This window comes from Chelmon rostratus, chromosome 17 (genome assembly GCF_017976325.1).
Source record: "Chelmon rostratus isolate fCheRos1 chromosome 17, fCheRos1.pri, whole genome shotgun sequence".
Taxonomy (NCBI): domain Eukaryota; kingdom Metazoa; phylum Chordata; class Actinopteri; order Chaetodontiformes; family Chaetodontidae; genus Chelmon; species Chelmon rostratus.
The window spans coordinates 15,793,457-15,816,846 of record NC_055674.1 but is presented as its reverse complement, the minus strand read 5'-3'; the positions used below and the strand labels follow the sequence as shown (position 1 = coordinate 15,816,846).

Here is a 23,390-nt window from a genome sequence, read left to right as displayed (position 1 = left end):
ACCTCTGCTCTCCTCTGTTTTCTCCCTCCGCTTCTGTCTGGCCAAACACACTCTTTTAAACCTTCCCCCTCGCTCCCAAAACGATGCTTTTCTTTTTTTTTTTTTTTTTTTTTACAGTCACTTTTCCCGCCGCGCCATAAAATCATGTCACAAATCCTCTCGCGCGTCGCTGCAACGCACGAGCGCACAAGCGCGCGCCGCGCAGCCCAAACCACACCCAACTCGAGCGCTCGAGCGCCTCCCACGCGCGCTCACGACAGCCGGGCCAGAGAACGTGCGCTACTAACTTTTTTTTTTTTTCTTGTGGGGGGGTTAGCAGTCAGGTCTCCAGCTGCCGCTCAGTCCCGTTTGGAGGATCCTCTCTTGCAACACCTTTTCAACTTATTTCCACCTTAACTCCGCTCATCACGACGCTCACGCGCCGCATCTGGAACAGCTGTGTTCCCCTCCAGTCCAAACGCAGTGAGTAAACTTTAAGTTTGCATGTTGTTTGAATGCTGCACGGAACTTTGTGCTGGGGATTCGTGTCCCATTCAAATCCAGTGTGGTTGTGAAATGTCTCTTTAATACACCAATAGCACTATTATGTTGACGAAGTGTGTTTTGCGGTGAGTTTTTTTTTTTTTTTTTTTTTTTTTTTAGCTCCCCCTCTTATTTACTGATCCAAGAGATGGTAAAATATTGCTAAAATAATTCTCTGTCTGGGTGTTTGTAGCCCATAGTGTCTCTTTAAAAATGAGCTTGTTTTATTTGACAGTTTATCGGAGAGTCGTTTTGAGGAGCACTTGCTGTCGTGTTTTCCCCTGTGGGTATTTTTACACAGATCATAACTCAGCTTCTGAGTGACTCCAAGTTTCAGGCGCTGGAAATGAAAGGGGCGTTGTCAGCCACCAATGTGTGTGCGTGTGTGTGTGCGCGCGCGCGTGTTAAATGTCTGTCTAAGCGCAGTTGCGAGTGAAGATAAACTGTTCTTTTTTTTAATGGACACAGGAAATGTGTGTGTGTGAGTGTGTGTGTGTGTGTGTGTGTGTGTGTGTGTGTCATAGGGACTTAAAGTGTGGGCTATCTGCAGTCCTCATTGGACCTTTCTTTCACTGAGCTTCCTTTCTATCTGTAAACCATATGGTAACACTGGATCCAGATGATATTCCTGTGGAATTTTGTAGTTTGCTGTGACCTTGGAATTAGTTTATTTCATTGCTGTTGCTTCTTCTCTTAGAGTTTCCTGGGGTGTATGTGTTTTTTCTTTTTTTCTTTTCTTTTCTTTTATTTCTTTCTTTCTTTCTTTCTTTCTTTCTTTCCTTTTTTTTTTTTTTTAGATCTGGAGTGAGAGAGTGGAGAGATTATATGAATTCAAGTGTGTTGTTGAACTGAGCAGAATCTGATTATCGTTGGTGTAAAATCTGTTCAGCTCCCGTGTAAGTACATGCATTTTTGGTGGGCATTTTGATTCTGAACACCATTGCCCCTGTCTTGCAGTTTAGTTTTGATGAGGCACTATATCACTGTTGCATCCTCCCCTCATGTGGGGGCGCCCCCTTGTGGTTTAAAACAGCAACAACTTTGTCCAGGTTTTCCACAGTTGGGGGGGATTTTTCAGACTGGGCTGCAGGAATGGAGACTCATCCCCACGCATGCAGACTGAGTGAAGCCCTCCCATTGTGGCACTGGTCTGATGATTAAATGTCACATGAAATTTAGAGGTTACAAATCTGATCTGATGGAACCTAATTAGCACCCCCCCCTGTTGACATGATGGAAAATGGCAGAGAAAGATGAAAAAAAAGGCTCGGGGGCGACTATAAAACCTGAATTTGAACAGTGTATTTTATAAAAGCAATGCTATATAATCCTGCACCATCTTCTCCTCTCCCCCAACCTTAAATCAAGTTTTATGAGCCTCACAGTCATCACACGCACAACAGATGTGTGAAGTAATGAATGAATGAAAGTTGAAACTTGGAGCTTCCAGCTTCCAGGCTTGTGGCTGTTACTGGCCTGAAGTTTGATCCCCGAGCAGAGGCCACTTGTCGTTCTGAGGCAGCATAGCTCTGCACCTTTTGTGCTTTGCCTTCTTGCGCTCGCTGGTTGGGATGTGATGCGACTGAAGGCCTGGAGGTTTTAAAAGTGTTAATTTCGAAGTATTTTCAGTCACGCAGAATGCAGCGGCAGCAGGAGAGAGGTGCGTGATATTGGATAGGAGGAGGATTAGTCGGGGGGGATCGACGTGACGTTTTAAAAGGTGCTGACAGATGAAAGCTGTCAGGGAGCAAGTGTGAAGTGAGTGAGGGTAGAAAGGAAACAAAGGACCAGGATGGAGGGATGAGCTGAGGTCTCTGTGTTACCTCTCTGTCAGGTGTTCCCCAATTTCTGTCTGCCATGTGGGAGCCATTACTCAGCGCTGTCTGTTTAGGAATGTGTGTGAACCCCCCCTCCTACCACCACCACCACACACACCTAAATGTATGTCTAACATGAAAGGACTCCTGTGTCAGAGGGTTGTCTTTAAACCCAGCAGGACAGTTGTGTGCATTTCTGTAGGCTCCTGATTCCTATAGGAGGCATGTAGTACACACACACACACACACACACACACACACACACACTCCTTTGCAACAGTGTCGGCTTCCACTTGACAGTGTATTTCTCATGGATCCTCCATTCTCTCCTGGTATTCTGCAAACCTCATCAAAGCTGAAATATTTTATTTTAAGATGTAGGAAATTAGGCTTGTGTTGCCAATAATAAAATGGTCTCATGACCATAATGGAAAATTATGGTTATAATGGCAGTGTTGTTGTCAATTTGGGCTCTCAGTGTATCATTTGTATGCACATATAATCCAAAACTCCACTTATTAATCAAATGTGCACCACCCTTTTTAGAAAGGATGACTTTATTAGTCAGCTTTTGACCTCCAAACATTTCATGCTAATCGTTCGTATGCTAATGAGAGCAGGACACTGTGAAGTTCCTTAGCACAGCTTAGCCTGTGTGCAACACTTAGACTAAATAAGCACAATGTTGAGGTGACGCTAACAAGACGGACGTGTTCTTAAATGCCACTGCGCTGAGGATAAACTCTTTTCCAGATTCAGTCAAAGAAAGGCCTCATTTCCCGTCTGCGTTGAAGGAGACAAATGAAGGACAGCCACGCTTGTACAACATTTGGTCTGGAAATGTGGGTTTACGTTGGACAGCCTCTGGGATGCAGCTGTGATGTGGTTCATCTTCTGGTGACGCCTTCAGGCCAAACTGTCTAATTTGCCTAACTAATGGTAAAGATGTGCAAACAGGAAAGTTGTCTCAGCATCTTTTATCCAGTTTTGCTCTTCGCCTGTCAAGGCTGCTAGCTGGCTTCAGTGTACACAGGCCGCCAGTTCCAGTCTGCAGAAGGCCTCGTTACATTACCTAAATCCATAATGTGAAGGATTGTAGCTGTTGCACTGGGCGATCTGGTTATATTTACGATTCTGTACTTGTACTTAGATGACATCATACTCTCAAACTGTACGTCCTAAAACCAAACTCTGTGTGTGTGTGTGTGTGTGTGTGTGTGTGTGTGTGTGTGTGTGTGTACAGGTTTTTGTGTGGTCTTCCTGAACGAAGCATTGTTTGGCCACTGGCGTCACTCCAGGGAAGATGTGGCTTTTGTGTTTTTTCTAAAAATAAGCCTTATCTTGGCTGTTGTTGTTGTGTACACACGCATGCATGCACACGCACACAGACACAGACACACACACACACAAACACACACACTCACTAGGTTGTTCCCTTTACCACACATTAATGCAATTTAGATACCGCAAGACCATGCCTGGGGGAACTGAGTCTTAACTCCAGGTACACTTACTAGTGTTTTTCCAGAGCTTTCGACCACACCTCACAGTCATCAGCAGTGGATAGTGTTTGAATATGGCTCAGTGTTAACACATGACACAAATCTACAGTGTAAATGAAATTACCTTACTACTTACAGCAGCACTGAAAGCAGTGGGAAGAAAAAATAAAATGAAAGGCCAGATTGGACACTTTTATGAGTCCTTCCTGCAAATTGTAACTTTTATTGTTAAGAAATCTTTGTTTTTAACACAGATTTATCTCATTTTCAAAGACAGAGGAGTGCCGAGTGTTTTCACTCGACTTATAGCAGAATTAAAGTCATTCATCAAAGGAGGTCTCTTTTGTTAGATTTTCTAAATTCTTTAATTAATATTTGTTTATCCAACTGTTTTGACCTTATGGAACAAACATAAAGTGAGGTGTCAGTTAAAAATGTTGCATTAGTTTGAACTGGTGGCATCATATATTAGAAGGCTTTCTGGAAAGCAAAAACAGGCTTTGTTCTTCTGTTAGTGAATCCTAACAACTATTCCACAGTGAGGGTTTGGAGGCGGAAATGTTGCATATTGAGTCTCAACTGTACGACCTCATCAGGGGCCAGAGGGCTCCACTGGAAGCCTTCTTGCCTTTCTCTCTTCCTCAATCAGTTTTTCCATGGCCAAAGACAGAAAGGGAAAGAGAGATACAGAGAAAGAGAGAGTGGGACAGTGAGAGAGACGGGGGAGTGAGATTCAGAGGCCCAGTTAAGTCTGTGGCTTTGTGTTTTATGAAAAGAGTTTAAAAAAAAAAGAAAAGGACATTAAAAGTCAGCATTTTCCACCAGGCAAGGGAATCAGTCCACATACACACACACACACACACACACACACTTGCACTCTTGCACCGAGTCCCCCAGCCTCGTATTATAAGGCTGAGTGGAGAGGAGGAATGGCAGCAGCGTTTGTCAGTGTGTGTGTCGGGCGAGGTGGCTGGAGCCTGACAGAATCCATCAACCTGCGTGATGACATGAAACCGCTGTTTTGTTGTCTTTATCACCTCCATCAAGGAGGTGATGTGTGTCTGTTTGTCAGCACGATTACTGAAAAACTACTGGTCCAATTCTCACGAAACTTGTTGGAATGGTGTGGCGTGGGCCAACGGAGAACCCTTTAAATTCTAGAGCAGATCCAAATCATAAGGGCGGATATGCAAATTATTTTCCACTTTCGTTAGCATTGCGCGACAGGTCAGCGATAAATGCCTTACATCTTAAAAATCCAGTAGATGGTAGCAAAGTTAATCAGTGACAAAGCATAGACTGTAGAAATACAATGACTGCATATCACAGTTCACATTCACAGGTACCAGTAATCCTCTGGGGTCGCCGACACATGTAGCTGCTCAAACTTATGGAGCACAATTCATAAGAGAACCAGTACTGTAACATCAGGTGTGGCTATGGAAATATAAATACATGCATACAGCATCATGCAACTAATTAGACTCTTGCTCACATCCAAATGAGAATTATTTGCGATGAAGTCCACAAGAGTTATTAAGGAAAAATTTTGAACTTCATGCTTCACGACAACAAGCAGTAGTTTACAAGCACATAGTGAACGCAAAGCTGAGATAATGAGTCTCCGGCGAGGCACAGCCATGTTTTCGACATAATTCTAATAGCCTTGGAAATTATATCCAGACATATATAGTGGTTGTGTTTGCAGATTTGCATGGAAGACTGCACTAATGGCCTTGGTGGATGGTCTTTTTTGTATCCACTTAGCCAATGTGCCAAGAGAAATTAATCAATCAATGGTGGGATGCTGCATTTGTGGATAAAAAAAGGCGCTTTGGAGTCTTTCATGTATCTTAATGAAGTCGAAACTTCCTGTAGTGGTCAGTATATGTTGAGTGGGTTTCATGCATCAAAAACCAAATATAAACCCACTTTTTATAGCTCTAAAAACATTTGCCTCACAGTGAAAAACAATCGCTTGCAGCCTCGGTGTGTTTATTAATGACCCAAGCGATGAATGATGAACATACAGTAGGACCGTCACTAACTTGACCGTTAGCCACTTGTTCTGCTGATTGACACTCCACAGCTGAAGGAGATACCCCTCAGTGCGTGCGTTTGTCTGTTATGAGAGATAAGGCGTGAAGATCAGTGAAATATTAGTGGAATGCATACCAGACCAGCAGGCTAATGTATGTAGCGTGCGTGTGGATATGTGCTCTGTGTGTGTATTGTCTGCAGCTGTTGCCCGGTGTCAGAAGTGAGTATCAGCGCGTTCACACTTTATAATCAGCACTGAGTGAAGCCACAACGTTCCCAAAGATCCCCGAGGAGTGCACGGCTCCACATTTAGGTTTACTACCCCAGAAAATTCCACGCATTACTCATTATCATACTGCTCGATAAAATCAATGCAATGGCTAAAAGTTTGCCCCATCTTTCACCCATACAAAGATTACTTTCATTTTTGTCACCTGACAAAAGCAAATGAGCGTAATTGCAGCTTTTGGATAATTACCCTTCTGATCGTTACAGTTGGGATAATCAGGTTCATAAATCATTTTAGAGTACAAACACGCACAAAAGGGGGCATGAATTTATGCCTGCAGTCTACAATAGTCTGAAATAACCTTAATTATCTAAACTGTGCCTTTGAGTCTCTCATTTTTTGTTTGTGTGTTTGCAGGCTGGATTTGTGCGGTTTTGTGTTCTCTATATGTACGTGTGTGTACGTCAGAGTGTGTGTGCATTTCCGCTGATGTTTTTGTTTGTCTGTCTTCCCTCCATTTCTCTCCAACGGGGTCCTCTCTGTCTCCTCCCTCCCTCATTCTCTCCACCCTTTCCCCCACTCTTCACCGAGACGAGAAGGCAGCTGCAGACGGAATCAGATCCAGCTGTGCGTGTGTGTGTGTGTGTGTGTGTCCGGGAGATTATTTGCTGCTCCAAAGAATGTTCCTGCAGGTCAGATTAGACTCAAATACCAAAGACATGCTTTGTAATGGATGCAGTAAATTTAGTTGTTGGTGGCTACCATGGCTTTCTGCGCTTCATTTTCTCTTCTCCCCACCATCATCATTCTGTAAGATCAAACCTGAAGCCTGATTGGCCCCCCTAAACACACAGCTGTTATAAAATTGTATAAATTGCCAATTTTCTGGGAATTTATAGGGCTGTGAAACTATAACGGCCAGACCTCTTAAACGCTGTTGCCAGCCCTAAAAATAAGTTTGTGTCTCACATTTCCACCCAGTGTGACCTGTCACTCACACACCACTAACTCACACGCATCCTTCACAAAACAAGCTGTAAGAGTAATGCACGCCGGAAAATGTACAGTGGCTGTATATGCTTTGTTTATGATTCATGCATTGTGGCAGCTTGCAAGCAGAAAACTCCACAATGTTGTTTTTTTAATTATTCTCCTTTTTCGTGAGCTGCCACGTGCTATGCCCAGAGGTTTTGTGTATGACGTGCCATGTATAAAACATATGGAATGCAGCCTCACACTTGACCAGTTTCACCGCCTTTTGTGCCATATTGAGATGTTTTTTTCTCACAGGGTTCAGGTGCAGATGAAAGTGTTTGTTGCCAGGTTATTGTCTTCATCCTCACAGCATTATGATCGGGAGCATTTGGCGAGAGAAACTGTTGCTGTTTACATTCCTGCTTAAACCCAGAACCCCGTGTCTCTCGAATCAAAGTGTATAGCTCACTTTTGATGTTTCCCCACCTCCGTTTACTATTTACCCACTTGTTCCCCCTTCCCCCAACTCAGACAGGGAGGGCCTATCCTCTGGCACAGCCCACAGCCACATGCTCGCACACAAAAACTGTGGCCTGCTTCCTGCCGGCGGGGAGAGGCTGTTTTTACTGTGACTCCATTTTGGCGGAGAGGGCTAATTCCTCTGCTGTCTGGCTGTGTTTGCGTGTGTGTGTGTGTGTGTGTGTGTGTGTGTGTGTGTGTGCCTGCACTCACATGTGCTTTTAAACATGTTTGTGTCTCTTCTGAGCTATTTGGTGGGAGTTGAGGCAGTCCCTGAAATCAAACTCACATGTGTATACAGTTTGTGTGCACACATGTAATTTTATGTGCATTATCCTCACAGGGTAGTTAGGCTGAGATGGATGTTTACAGTGTACACAGAGAGCAGATTGCAAGCATAGTGGTGCATAGACGTAGTCTCAACTCTGGAGTTATATTAAGCTGTAAAACGGCCTTTAAAGCAGTGCTGTGCAACCCTGATTCCCAAAACCTTGGGGCACAAAATTAGGATACATAGCAGTTGCAGGTTATAAAAGTGTTAGAAGTATATTCTCCATTTGAGTTAATGTCTGGTGTGATTATTTGAAGCAGAATGAAAGTTAAAACTGAATGATGCTGACACAGCATTTTACATGCGGAACAAAACCCTTTCCTGGATAAACAAACAGATGGGTTTCTGGATGCATTTGCTGTTTTCAATGGAATATTTCCCCTCGATACAAGTCCCAGTGGCATGTGAACAAAAACGAAGGCGAGCTGCAAAAAAAAAAAAAACTGTACAGAATACAGGATATCCCTATGAAAATAGTTACCGTAGTAGATTTAGTCCTTGATTTTCAGGAAAGTCCATAAACAGAGAAGTTTGTGTAATGAAGGCCCCTGTAGACGATCATATCTTAAGCGGAGGCTCACACACACACACAGGTCTGTTATGACTGTCAACAGTGCTGTTTGAAGCCACATGCTTCTGGACATTTATTTTGTGTTAGAATGCTACAAATGCCAAGGTCATGCTGCAAGAAACAAAAGAACAAGCCGTCATTTGACCAAACACCCAAACCTCATTAAAATGCGTCCATGACAATGTTCAAAATCAAGTCTGCTTGCTCATGTCATTTCTTTTGGGGGGTGGGTGACATTATGCATTTATAGCACCACAGCACACAAATGTTCTTGGATGAAATTGTCTGCTAATGCTGCTATGCTAATATAGCATCTTGTATTATGGTCCATCCTGACCGGGCAGAGCACAGACTGCCCATCTGAAGATGTAAACAGTTGAGTCCTCGCTTCCATCAACAAGTCATAGTCAGGATTAAGGCCTTCAGTCACTGCAGAGTAAACACTGCACACCCACATACTGTATGCACTCCCAAACACACACACACACGCACGTTTTGGCATACATATAGACACACTTCATCCTGCATCTCAGCAGCATTCTGTATAATTTGAGGGGAGACTTTGAGGCTGAAAATATTTCTCTGGCTGTTTCATTAACCCTGCATTTGTCACAGTTGTTTAGCATTGTTGCATTTTGGTAATTGTTTGCAGAAGTCTGAAGTCTGCGTATATGCTGCGTTTATCTTAAATATTCAACAGGGTTTTTTAAACCAGTCAGTAAAGTGGGGGTCAGAAGTACTGCAGCAAAAATATTTACTTTAAAGTGATTGCAGAAAAGCCAGATTGGTAAAATGAGTATCTGCAGCTTCTAATGAGTTGTGGTCCAAACATTACTAACATTTGAGGCTGCAAACAAGTACCTCTGCAATACTTTCATTTCTGTGTTGGATGTATGCTGACACACAAGGGATTAATCTTACATGTATCTGTGTGTGTTATTAAAGTATTAAATATATGTTTCTCCCAACAGATTCCTCTCTTGTGGAGGTCAGCCTGTGCAACGACCAGCATTAAACAAACATCCAGCAGGACTGTCGCCCACCAAAAGCTGAAACCAACCTTCTGCACAGTGACAATCAGCCAGAGAGCCGCTGACAGCAACTGAAGCAGCCCGTGAGATATTCAACCCGCCTGCACAACGGGCAGCAACCGGCAGACAAGTTAACCAGACAGAAGCGCAGCCATGTTGATCATCTTAGCCTTCATCATCCTCTTCCATCTGGCTGCAGCCATCCTCCTCTTTGTTGCAACCATTCACAATGTGAGTATAAACCAAAAGTGGACACACATGTGCACGACAGTGCAGGACAATGTAATCATTTTAACCACCCGTGTGTCCCTCCCTGATGTAGGCGTGGTGGGTGGTGTCGCCAGCTGGACGCGATGTGATCTACACTGACCTGTGGTACTCGTGTAACGCCACCTGCTATCCCGTGGAGAACAGCCATACTGCTGATGCAGGTAACGTGTAACCATGCAGCCTATGTGTGCGTGTAAGTTCATGTTTGTGTGTGTGACGCCGGCTTTCCTCTCTCTCCTCAGCCTTCCTGCAGGCCGTCCAGGCCACCATGATCCTGGCCACCATTTTATGTTGCGTCAGCTTCTTCGTCTTCATCCTTCAGCTCTTCAGGCTCCAGCAGGGCGAGAGATTCATTTTCACTGCTATCATCCAGCTATTGGCCTGTGAGTGACACACACGTACTTGACTTGTCAATGCAGCTTTTTGTGACTGTTGTTTTCATGCACGAGCCATTAGTGACTTGTTTTTCTCCGGCATGTGCACAGCAGCCAGGGTCCTTATGAATGAATGATAATGCAGAGCAGTGTCCTGGTTATGGCAAGATTTATGTCCACACATTTCTGAGGTTGGATACGAACGCAAGTTTTAACACCTCTGAATGTAAAATTTTAGGATCTGACCTCAATGCATGATCTCACTTGAGAGCATACATACGTGACTTTGTATGATGCTTCACATTTCACAATTTAAGATCAGCCGAAACCCCAAATCATGGGATCATAGTTTAAATGCAGTGTACTTAAGTCAATGTTTTCATGCATTTTTAGTTCAGGGCTATGCTGAGTCCCAGCGTTAGCCCAGTTTGGCATGTCGGGCTTTGAAATCTTAAAGCTCTGTTTGGGGCTTCAACACAGTGTAAAGTGGGGATAGTTTTTGGGTGATTCAATGGTTGCATGAGGCAAATTAAAACTTAAAGAAATTGTTCAACATTTTGAGAAATATAGTGTGCATATTTGCTTTCTGGCAGAGAGTTAGATGAGAAGATTGATGCCTTTCTAATGTGTGTAAGGTAAATATGAAGCTGGAGCCAGCAGGTGGTTAGCTTAGCTTAGCATTAAGACTGGAGATGCGCCCCCAGTCTTTGTTCTAAGCTAAGCTAACCAGCTGTAGCATTATATTTAATAAACAGATACGAGACAAGTCCTGATCTTCTCATCTATCTTTCCATCCAAAAAACAAACAAGTTAATTTCCCAAAAGCAGCACCAACTAGCTGCAGGAGACAATATTTTTAGTTTAAATCACAAGCCTTCATCAACTATCACGTGTAATTTCCTCCTCTCTCCTCCTCCTCCTCCTCCTCCTCCCAGCTCTATGTGTGATGATCGCAGCGTCCATCTACACGGCTCAGAAAACGAGCTTTCACGTGGCCAGCCTTCAGGACGGCTCCTACGGCTCCTCCTATGTCCTGGCCTGGATCAGCTTCCCCATGACTCTCATCAGCGGCCTCATGTACCTGGTGCTCAGGAAGCGCAAATAGATGTGACAGGCTCGAGGCACAGGCACGCAGATATTTAAATATATAAATAGGAACACTTGGACACAACTGCATAAACTTTCCCTCAGCAAACACGCATGAACACATTCTTCTTTTTAACCCTTAGATTCTGTGATACCATTGGAGGTAAGGGCAAACACTACAAATCCACTACAATTCAAGTCTCAGGTTTAGAACCAGGAAATTCACCATGACAGCATTCAGCAACACTCAAAACCACAAAAAGTCACACACCCTTCTCCTTCCTGATGGTACATTGTTCTCGCTAAATGTGGCAAAGATGCTCTGGGACTCTCCAGACTCAGTGTGTTAAGTTGACAGGTTGTACTACACTCTTTTTTCCACACGCCTCAGAAACACTGCTGACAGTTGATGAAAAGACCCGCTGTTAGGCTTTTTTGTTTCCATGCTTGACAGTCTCTAAAAATATGTCTCCGGAAACATTCAAGGTGAGAAATACATTGTGATTTACATCTGATCTGCAATGCCCTGTTTGAAAAGTGAAATCTGACTTTTGCAAGATAGGTGCACTACACTGATTAATTTCCATAAAGCTGAGGTCATATCTACTCAATGCAAATACACTGGGCATGCACCTTGCTGCACTCATCACTCATTGGCCCCTGAGGCTCTTTGCTGTGTTTAGTGAGAACGTACCTTCACTCTCCTGTCTCTGCTTTTCCACTCAGCCACTACACAGGACATGAGCAGTGTCCCAACATAACGATTTGTCTTCTCCACCTGTTTTACTGTCCCCCGCTTCCCACCAACTTTCTTCATAGGAAACATCTGATCACAAAGGATAAAAGTTGAAGACAAGTGGGGAGAGTTGTCTTACTGGGACACAGCTCCCTGGACTTTCCAAAGGGTCCATGCTTTTTTTGTGTTTTTTTTGTGAATCTATAGTCAATGGATTTTTTTTTGTACATATTTGCTGTGTATGTATAGTTAAGGTAATTGCCCGAAACTTATTTCTAATACTGAAACACTAAAATGTTACGTAAAAAAAGGAAAAAAATAGAGAGTCTTATGTTAACCATAGCGTACAGGTAGTGTAGTGAAGCAGTAGTTGAGGCATAAAATGTAGGATTTTAACCCCATTGTTTGTATTCTTGTGTTACTGACTTGTGTTTTAATGGTAAAAAAGGAACCAATGATGTGCTGTGATGTTTGGGATTTCAGTAGAAACATGCAAACTTGAAAGAAGGATGAACATTTCTTTGTTATTGTCATGCTTTCTTGTCCACAGCTCCACTGAGAAAAAGACAAAAGCTATTTATTGTTTGAAACCACTATTGTGTATTTTAGCATCATGTGACTGAGGATGTATGAAGTAATTAAGCCTTGCCATGTTCGCCCCTCCCTGGCTGGGCTGCTGTCTATTTGGTCCATTACTGAAACATCTCTAACACGCATATGCACTTGTGCTCTGGTATTTAACAATAAATCTGTTGCTGTATTATACCTGCCACCAATTCCCAGAATTGCTTGTGTCTGCAGCCTTTGTGGAGATACTGTTTGAGCCCACACAGCACTGTGCTATAACTGCTTTTCTTTTGTCTTTCTTGGTTTTGGTTTGGGGGGTGAGACAGTTAGGGGAGACCAGCTGGTTATTACCTTTGCGGCTGCTAGGACATTTCTAGGAATAAAAATAATGTAAAGAAGTAAAGGGTTGGCTTGTCTCGTGACCAGACTGTGTTCATGTTGGGCAACTTTTGACAGAGCACAGAGCCTGGTAACTTATTATCTCACCAGTTATGAAGATCCAGGGAAAAGACACGGAGGTGAAGAAGTTGCTCTGCTATCTCAAGACGATACTTGAAAACGATCAAAACGACATACTGGAGGCCAAGAATGTGATGCTTGTTGTGAAGTTGTCATCTTAAGAGTGTTTCACTGAATAATAAGACTCCTGTTTGCAAGTTTTTGTCTTTCAGCAAATCCCTTTAACTTATGTTGAGATAAAAAGTAAACTATTGCTGCACAAAAGGCTTTTTTTTTCGGGGGTGGGGCACTGTTTAGAATACGTTTTGTTTGGATGTATTTGGATTAGCTTTGATGATTCCAAAGCAGATACACATTTAGAGTAAACCAAATACTTGAACTTAAGTTCTGTTTAAACTCTGTTGCAGATATTCAACAGAAACCACAGCAAAGCTAGGAATATTTTTTTTGTTTATTTGTTTATGGTTGTGATAATTTTCCTGTAGTGTGTTTTGAGTCTATGTATATATACTGTATCTTGACCAGTGTAGCTCTATAACCACAGGACCATGGTGACATATAATCATACGAGTTGTTGAAGCCAAAACTGTATTTATGGGGATTTGTTTTTTAAACAGTTGCTGCAGTTGAAATATTTCTAATGCTTCATGAAGTATTAATTCCATACTAACTACAAGTCTCATGTTGCTTAATCGAGACATGTTGAGATAGTCAATGTTGTAAGAATTTAGGTTAAACAACAGTTTATTTTCCTTTTTTCTTTTTAGGGTTTATCCAAGCGTATGTATGTACAGTACATATAGTACTTAGTACATATAATAGGAGTGTTTCTACTTGTTACAGGCTCCTTTGCCTCTACTATTTTAGGCATTTTAAGTACCAGCATGCAATGCATTTTGACCTCTTTTGCAACATCCATGACTGTAAGTTATTACTGTGCTTTCATGTATTCACATGTCATCAAATGTTTGTCTAATATTGACACCCAGTGGACTGATAGAATACTACACAATGTCTAAATAATAGTTTTTTGGTCTCAGGCTTCAGAATAGCCCTAAGCTCCTGCCAAGCACTCCTGAAAAGAATGAACTTGTTTCTGCCTGATGAATCCTGCTTCTCTAATCTCAAAACAACTGATTAGAAAAAAAAAACAAAACAAAACAAAACAAAAAAACACACCCCTGCAAGAATTTCTTGGTGCTTATTTTTTCCTGTTGCCCCCAGCCATCTGATTTAGATCTCAATAAATATATTTTACAACAAACAAATTTTCTTTGTGTGTGCAAATCTGTCATTAGGTCAAGTATCTACCTATACTCATTATACAGGCTTACTGCTCGCTTGTCCTGTTCTCCTCACCTCCACTTTCCTGTAGAAAACACTAAAATTACACCCTCTTCTATACTGCAGTGCAGTATTACTATTTTCCTTATTTCAAATTTTGAAAGGCTAAATTAATCTAACAAAATTTAACTAAAAATGTGCTTATAAATTCAACATATTATCCTTGATCTGTGAGCTTGTTTTGTTTGTATTTTTTATCATGTTACCATTTTCACCAACCAGTGATGAGCATTTTGCGAGAAAAAAAATGTCACTGTTCTATTGTACAGCTTACTCAGAAGGTCTACTTTTTTATATTGTATATTTTTTATATTTTACCTTCGGACAAAATCATTTTGTAGATACAGTAGTATGAATAGGACTCGTTGCTTTTATTCTGAATTGGAATTGGAATTGACCCGGAACTATTATCAAAGTGCTGCAGGTTGAGTACATCCGGTAGCAATCCCGGAAGAGCTACCATACGAAGTGAAAGTGGGACCGTATGAGCCAAAAAATATTCTATAATCGCAATTTAAGTGAGTCTTGAATGTTCGAGCTGCATGATAGCTAGCTACGTGTCAGCTAGCTCACTAACGCTAGTTTCCCCTCCGCTTGGTGGAGGAATATTCCGCTAAACGCTTCAGATAAAGGATAGCTAGCTAACACTATTAGCAGTGAACTTGTCAAAACAAACACGTTGTCAAGCTACTGACGCTCCTAGTTGTTGTTATCCAGTTCAAAGCCAATATCAAAACATAAGCTAAGGAAAGAGTGAACGGGTTCATAATTTAGTAGCTAGCCTGTGTAACAACAACTAATGAAATGTCGCATCAAATGAATGTGTGTTGTGTGAAATTTCATTTATACAGACACAGGTGAGATAAAACTTTACTCTTTCAAGGGATATGTTTTAAACTGTCCTAAAAGTAAGGAGACAGGTACAATCACTGTTGTACCATCGGCGATGCATTTGCACATAACTGTTCAGCTGGTTATTGCGAGTCCTGTGTTGAAGGCTTTTGTCTCGACATACCTTGAAATGCACACTTTGCATTACAAATTGCTCTTAACATTCACATATTAACTCTGAACTGTTGCACTCTTTGGAAGTTAAGCCTCTGCCTCTCAGTTTACGGCATTTTTACATGCTAATGATGGCACGGATGATCTGTGATCTACATGCTGTGTGTGTCAAAAAGTGTAAAACTCAAAGCAGTTTATTAAACAGTTGCACTGTGATTCAGCTGTCATTAAACCTTAAATAATCTTAGTGCCGTGAATACATTTTGTACATAACTTATTCTTTTCTGTAAAGCTATCTTTAGTAGTTTTGCCTCTTACACAGATGAACAGTAGAAAACTGCCTTACAGTACAGCATATATTTATTAATAATGTGTGTATATTGCTGAAACAATCTGTTAATGTATGAGTAAAACAAAACTAACAGTGGCTGCTGTTATTGCCAGGTTACTGCCCTCTAACTGTCGTTAGTGGATTGACGACAGCATCAACCCCCTCCCTCAACGTTCCCTGATGATCTTCCACTCAACAAAACAGTTTGCATCCAGCTTCTGTCTTGACAGTACACTGCAGGATTAGTGAAATATGGCAGATACTCATCAGACACACGGTCCCACGGCTCGAAAGAAAGCACGCCCTTCCACCAATCCCAGGAAAGGCAGAAGTTTGTCTCAGAAGTTGACATACGCATCACATGAGAGAGCTCGAGTGAACATTGGAGTGGCATTTGAAAGGTGGCGTGCACTGAAAAAAGAAAATGGATTGAGATCTGATGCAGAAGTGGCCTTGCATCTTCTGGATGAGTGAGTAAACCTCCGACAGCTTTGTGATTGCAGAGCAGCTTCATAAATGTTTGCAGCTCGCCAGTTTAATTTGCTACTGTGGTTCGGAATGGGTGGATTGTTTGGCCTCCGGTATTGCTGCAGACAGCTTTCTCGAGAACCTCTCACTCAAATTGCTTTACACTTGACACTGTGCTTTCTTGGGTCCCCAGCAAATAATACACCTGCCAAGTGTAAAGCAGTTGAATGATTGTCGAGAAAGTCAGAGGACAGACAGAGATTCTTTCTATTTTATTTAGATTCAAAACGGCTTGCAGTTTGACCTGTCATATAACCTACATGCTAAGAGCTCTTTTTATTTGTCCATCTTCAGCATGTTGTGCTGCTGATTTTGTTACTAGCTGGACCAGTCAAGCAAATGATGTTAGAAAGACTGATTTGAGGGGATGATATTGTGACTCTCTGAAAGTGTTTTGTCATTCCAGTGAAGTTCTTTGCTGGCAGGGGAAAAAGTGGGCGACTACATAAATTTGATGTTGCGGAGGATTGTGCCCGTCTGCACCTTCCCCTGGTCAATAAAGAACCAGTTACCTGACGATAAATTCTAAATGGCAACAAATAGAAACTGTATTTCATTATTCTACTGCCAGAAGGCTACTGGTGCAGCATGATGCATAAATTGTCAACTCTTCTCCATTGCTGCTGCGATAAATTCTCCTGTGTTCAAGCCACAAAACTGTTCAGTGTTGAGCGGAATCTATAGGACTCACATTTGTGCTTCTTATGTGAGCTATAAACCTCGTCACTGCATTTATTTTTCAAAGTATTTTGAAAGGAGCTTAATAACTTGCTTGACAGCTTAACGGTTCTGTAGCAAGAAGCGAGGCGGAGCATGCTCAGTGAGCGTGGTAAGTGGTTCGGCATCCAGCACATGAGAGTTCAAAATGTACTCTGTTATGGTAACAGGACATTTTTCTCCCGTTGTTGAACCTGAGGAAGTTTCTCATTCTTTTTGTTTGTCACTGCTGCTGCTGCTGTATGTCTTTCCTCTTGGCACTCAGCCGCTGGTACAGCCTGGTTATGCACTCTGTTGTGTGATGCTTCTGCAAGTGCTTTATCAAGACTGAAATGCTCACACTGTACACTTTGCTTTCTGGCATTTTGGTAATGAGCTGTGTTCACTTGCATGTTGCTGCTTGTGTTATCACACTGCATTGTGCCATTTCTCTTTGCAGCCAGTTGCATGAAAAAGTATTTCTATGATGTTCCAGAATATATCTGTTATGTACTGTAACTTAGTGCTCCATGTTTTTCGCTGGCTACGGCTACTGCACTGCAAGTCCCCATGCACACCCAGTGTGATAACTAGTGGACTCATATGTGTTGTACTTTGGGATTAGGGGCTTTAATGTGACTATGATCAGAATGTAATCTACAACACTAGAAATGTGGAGTATAAGCAGATTTTACTTCTGCACAGTAAATGCTGTTAAACCCCAGTCACCCCCCGTTCTTTCAAATTAATCTTAACGTATGAATCTTTTATTTTGCTAGATATGACAGATTTAACTATTTTCATGCTAAGCAATGCATTATTCTTGCTTTGTTCCATGTGACATATGTCTAAGAATTATAGTCTGGGTACCAAGGTAAAAACCAGTGCGTTTCGTAAACTCCTCAATGTAGAGTAACAAACATTATCAACTGTAAACCAAGTGAATTTTGACTTTCTATCTGTGTTTGTGTATTTGTTCATATGTATATATGAAGAATGAAGAGGTTGCCCTCCAGCTCAGCTTCCTCTGGAGCCAGTGATAAAAAGATTAAATTCTCCCAATCTGAAGTAAGAGTCAATGTTTTGCGTTTATTTAATATATGCCTTTTTAGTGCATGATCACATTTGCAAATGCATGTACTGTCTCATAACTACCATCTGCAGTAACTGAATGTATATCTGCAAAATGCCTTCATTTAAGTGCATTTATTTTGTGTCTGTGTCCACAGGTGCAGACTCTGATCGAGCAGGAGGTTCGCAGTGTGGTGAAAAAGAATGAAACCAAGCTGAAGGGATTAATAGAAACTATTCAACAGCTGGATCGTGGAGCTGACTATGAGAGCTGCATCCAGAAACTGGAGGTCGGTGGAAGTAGGGGTACACGTCTTAAACTCACTTACTGCATGTGTGCTGTCGTTCTGTAAAGAAAACGAAGAACGTACTTACACGCTGCCATCTTGTTCCTGGTTCTTCTTATAGTCTGCATGGACTCGACAGTGCTTCAACTAAAGTCATCCTTGCATGGGTGCTTTTTTTGTTTTGTTTGTACTTTATGGCAGTGGTGGAGCAAGTACTCAGATCTTATATTTAACTTAAAGTTAGTTAAGAGTTAAAAAAATACTCTGTTTCAAGTAATAGTCCTGTATTTAAAATCTCACATAAAGTGCCAAATTATTATCATCAAAATTCACCTACAGTACCAAAAGTAAAAGAATCATAAATATTACTGCAGTGTTTCTCTTATAAACGTACAGGGCTGGCAAGGTGCCAGGCCAAAGAGATCCGAATACAAATTTATTTTACTTAAAAAAAAAAAAAAAAAGACTTAAAAGACTTAAATAACAAGTCAACCTCTGTGAAGCTGCCTGGGAAACTCTTGACGCACTACAGTGCCACTGCTCGTGTTTCTGCTCTACCCATTGTGCAGCGGCATCAGCGCCGCTGTTAAATTTTTTTACGATGATTGATGTTGTCTGCTGTCTGCGCCTCACCAGTGGCGGGATTATCTCCTCTACACACACACACACACACAGAGCAGAGAAGAGGAGACACAGGTGAAGTGAAGATAGTGTTGTCGGTACCGATTACAAACAGGGCTGGTAGTGAATGGCACGCTGATGTGCTGAGGGATTCTGTGTTTTAGTGTTTTTAGCTGAGCTGATGCTGTTTTGCCCTCATTGTTCTCCGTTACGTTTGTTGGAAGTGATGTAATGTGGCTCCGGTGTGTTTTGCGTGGAGTAAGCGTTGCACCGGACATAAATGCTACATAGCTTGTCAGCAGCCAATTATGTGGTAACTAAGGAAGCAATTTGGACTTGTGCGTTTGGATTAATTTGACATGCAGTTAACCCATCAGTCAGAATTTTGTTTTAACAGCTGCTCTCATTTGCTCCTGGTGTTCTTCAGCACTGTATTAATATTTAAAGAATGTTTTAAGTGTTAAATTTAAGAACAGAATTTCATACAAGACTTATACTCTGAACCCCCAAAGTAAATAGTAGAAAGTTATCAAATAAATGTAGTTGAGTAAAATGTATAAAGTAGCAGAAAATGGAAATAGTCAAGAAAGTACATGTACCTCAGTTTTCTACTAAAGAACAGTACTTGAGTAAATGTAACGGGAATTAGTTACACTCCACCACTGCTTTATGGATGTGTGTGTGTCTCCTGATGAATACTCTTGGCCTCAGCCTTCTTTAATTTGGTAATGAAAGTAATGGACTCAGCACATGAATGGAATTATCAGAGTTGGGTAATGGGGGGTGACCACACCCCTGTCTAATACTTAGCTTAGACATTTCTTCAAGTATATATAATGCACATCTGACATTCTCACTGCCTCTCTTTGTTCATTTGTTCCCTTCTTCTCTTAATTTATTTATTCCTTAATTTCATCGAGCTGTTTTAAAATAGGTCTCTTGCCTTTTTGTTTTTTTCCCCCTGCCTCCACCCTTTCTGAATTGGACAGCTGCTGGTAAATCTTTTAAGCATCCATTCTCCTGCTGTCTAGATTCATCTATTGTTCATTGTTCTTCCTCAGTTTTCCCCCGTCATATTAAATCCACTTGACTTGTACTCAGATGCTTGCTATCTCAACATTCACCCTTTTGGCCATATTTGTCTCACTCTGCCATTTCTTATCTCTTTAAACCAAAAGAATTGAACATGATTGTGTTGTGCGTGTGAATGTTACTCTTCTTCCTCTCCTCCTCAGGCTCGAATTAACATGGTAACCCACAGAGCAGAAGCAGCACTTGCCTACATGACGAAGAAAAAGGTTTGTACATGTGAACGCACATGAACTGCATATGGGCTGACGCGCATGTTCATATCAGATTTGTAAACAAAAATGTTTGCCTTTCAGAGCCCACCAACATCTCTTGCGAGTGAGGACGTCATCAGGTATGTGGAACCAGGTTCAGCAGCATTAGTCCTCAGTGAAAGTTGTGAAGGCCCTGATGTGAATTTGTACCCTGGATTGATTTGCATTTAATCTGATAATTTGATTTGTTCAACTCTGCAGGCCAGACTCTAAGGATGAAGCCATGGTGTCACAGAGTAAGAGCCCAGGGAGCATGTGTGCACTGATGAGTATTTGCATCTGTGGGTCGCATTTTTATTTATTCTATGCAATTTTATTTTCTGTAGACAAAAAGAGCACGGAGTGCATGGAGAAGAGTGGAGAGCTCTTTCAAATGATGGTAAACATGTAGTTATTAACTCTTTAATATTAAATCATCAGCGTCTATGAAAGGCCTTGGAATGATGACTGGAATACAAATTAAAATAAAAAAACTCCTTGTTTACTCAGCAAAAATAATTTTCACATAAGTGACTGTTAATTGTAGTTGCCATGGAGTCTACCGTGTGCTCTGAAGAAAGGATTCATGTGGAAAAGGTTGTTTGGTTATTCATTTAGGTCCTTTCTGTACAGGAAACAACAAAAAAGGCGCTAAAGAAGATGCAGGCTGATAACAAAGGTAAGATATTTGTTTTGTACAAGCAGATGTTTGAATAGCATCATGTTAAATGTTGATCCAATGTAGCTTCTGGCAACATTTCACCATGCAGTGAGAGAAACTGACACGATAAGCTGTTATAATGACCCATATTAAATAATACGAGTCAGCGACTACATGAAGAAATAACATCCTTTTTTTCTTCTGTTCCCTGTCTCTTCCTCTATTACTTGTCGTTGTACATAATCCGTGTTAAGCTTTGACAGCTGCCATAGCAGATTTAAGTGAAGAGCTGCCTCCTCCTCGCTCCCCTGAGTGTAAGGTAGGATGCTTCGTTATTTAATATATCATTTTCAGAATATACCACGCATAAATATGTTATGTTTAACTCTTGACAAGCTCTTCAAACAAGTGAAAAAATCACTTATTTTCCATAAAATCCTACATCACCCACCTTTCTGAGTTTATTCTCATTGTTTCTGTTTATTTTGTGTCTTGCCTTTATCTTCTCATCTTTCCCCCCCACACTGTAATTCAGGGACTCGACAGGGTCATAAAGAAAGAGCGGGAAGATCTGGAGGAAAAGGAAAGCAACGTTGAGGAGTCCATGCAGTTTGAGGAGCCAAACGCAGAGAGGGTGAAAGCAGAATATCTCTCTCCTGGCTGCAGTAACAGTCACAAGCACACAGACTCAGAGGGAGCAATACACACTCTCAAAAAAGAAATCTCTGTTGAAGAGTCCAAACAGGAGTCAAAGACCAAGAAGGGGACAGCAGTGTGTCTGTCTTCTGGCTCTAGTAACAGTCTCAAGCGCAAAGACTCAAACGAGGTGACACACCACGCTCACGCTACCCCACAGTAGTAATTCACAAGACTGTTTTCTACTCACAATTAATCTCCCCCTTTTCTAATTCCAAGGACTCGTATCCTCCTCTTCCACCCTCCGCCTCCCCCCCCACCCCCAATGTGGAAGCGGCCTCCTACAACATCCCCCAGAGACCGGAAGTACATCTGGCTCTCATCAGGAAACCCGCTAGCCTCTCTGTTCTCTGGAACGTAACTGAGAAAGACCCGGCAGCGCCTCCTATGGATAGTTACAGGTGAGAAGCAGTGTGATGAGTAGGCAGGTTTCAGCTCAGCTACACACTGGATGAGGTCAGTTTTTATTTAGTGCTTCTTTCAAAGTAATTTTTTTGCTCTAGCAATGAAAAGTGGCTGACCTCAAGATGTTGGCCCAAGTGGCGTGTTTTGGGTGGGTATAATTTGAGGGGGGGCAGTTTTTTCACAATTTTTGCATGAAAAATGACTGAAGCGGTTAATTGATCATTTTTCTTTCGATCAACCAATTGGTTAACCGACTAATGTTTCTGCTCCAGTTGTGTTCCATGATTTTAGCTGCCTGTATTGTCGAAGCTACAAATGCTGTCGCCATGTGAGAGCAGGTCTGGCACATCTGAATTGGAGAGACATGTTGACATCATCGTCCTCCCTCTAAAACCAACAGCCACTCTCAAACAGATTAGAGCAGTGAGGCGTTTTCACACATTTATTACACTATACTGCTAATGTCAGCAGATGACCACCAGATGGAAGCAGAGTTCAGTCAGTGGTCTTCACTGCGGCTTTCTTTGCTTTTCTAGGCTGTTTAACACGTTCTCTTTCTCCCCTCTCCCCGCTGCAGCGTCTACATGACCATGGAAAAGGGCAGGGGTAGCGGCATCTTCCCAAATTGGCATACCCTTGGTGAGGTGAAGGCCATCCCTCTGCCCATATGCGTGACGATCAGCAAGTACAAGCCCGGGCACAAGGTGTGTGTTGCTGTGGTGGGCAAAGACAAGTTTGGCCGGTACGGACCTTACAGTAAAGTTGTAACCGCAGTCATACCTGACTAGATCAGGATCTGGGCTCAAGAGAGACACGACACAAGCACCTACGGTCAAATGGGATTTTTCTCACTCTTCATGTGTTTGTACTTTTAACTTGTTATTGCACATCAGTGTTTTCATGTGTCGATCACCGTTTTTTGATTGTTTTCGGGGGCAATGCTAAATAGGAACGCTTTTTATTTTTTAAAGCAAAACAAAACGGACAGCTACAGCTCTGGAGCTCCGAAACAGGCTGCACTTTCATCCCTCCAGGTGTTTGCACACCTTCAATGTATGTCCACTAAAAGTGTTTGCTTATCCTAATTTCACTTTTTCACTTCCCCAAAAATGTGATTTGACATGTAAACAGAATGTTGAATTTTTTTAATTATATAATAATAAAGTTGACAATGTTAAAATGTATCAGGGATGCCTCACCTTTGAGATATTGCATAATCTCTTTGATCCAATGAGGATGCGTATAGAGGAGAGGGTCTTTCCACCTGAACAGTATAAGACGCCTGGTGCAAAGTGCAAAAGACCAGCATGTTACACTTATAAATTATTTAATACACTCTGTGATGTAACACCAGAAATGGCAATAAAAGGATCTATTAGGTCCCCATATATTTT

The 23,390-nt window shown here is 41.8% G+C and overlaps 2 protein-coding genes across 2 annotated transcripts; both read left to right on the top strand.

Annotated features, from left to right (window-relative positions):
* The first annotated feature begins 314 nt into the window (after window positions 1–314).
* Window positions 315–14,219, top strand: emp2 (epithelial membrane protein 2). The gene is made up of 5 exons (XM_041956905.1): window positions 315–462; window positions 9,478–9,768; window positions 9,860–9,968; window positions 10,050–10,190; window positions 11,117–14,219. Exons 2-5 carry the CDS (start codon window positions 9,691–9,693, stop codon window positions 11,284–11,286), a joined length of 498 nt encoding a protein of 165 aa, XP_041812839.1. The 5' UTR covers window positions 315–462; window positions 9,478–9,690; the 3' UTR covers window positions 11,287–14,219.
* Window positions 14,220–14,810: 591 nt separating this feature from the next.
* On the top strand, window positions 14,811–23,174 carry atf7ip2 (activating transcription factor 7 interacting protein 2). Its single transcript, XM_041956973.1, has 13 exons — window positions 14,811–14,891; window positions 15,823–16,179; window positions 17,929–18,001; window positions 18,163–18,294; window positions 20,148–20,210; window positions 20,298–20,335; window positions 20,457–20,491; window positions 20,582–20,634; window positions 20,868–20,913; window positions 21,150–21,214; window positions 21,431–21,721; window positions 21,811–21,992; window positions 22,574–23,174. Exons 2-13 carry the CDS (start codon window positions 15,962–15,964, stop codon window positions 22,782–22,784), a joined length of 1,407 nt encoding a protein of 468 aa, XP_041812907.1. The 5' UTR covers window positions 14,811–14,891; window positions 15,823–15,961; the 3' UTR covers window positions 22,785–23,174.
* Window positions 23,175–23,390: the final 216 nt, after the last annotated feature.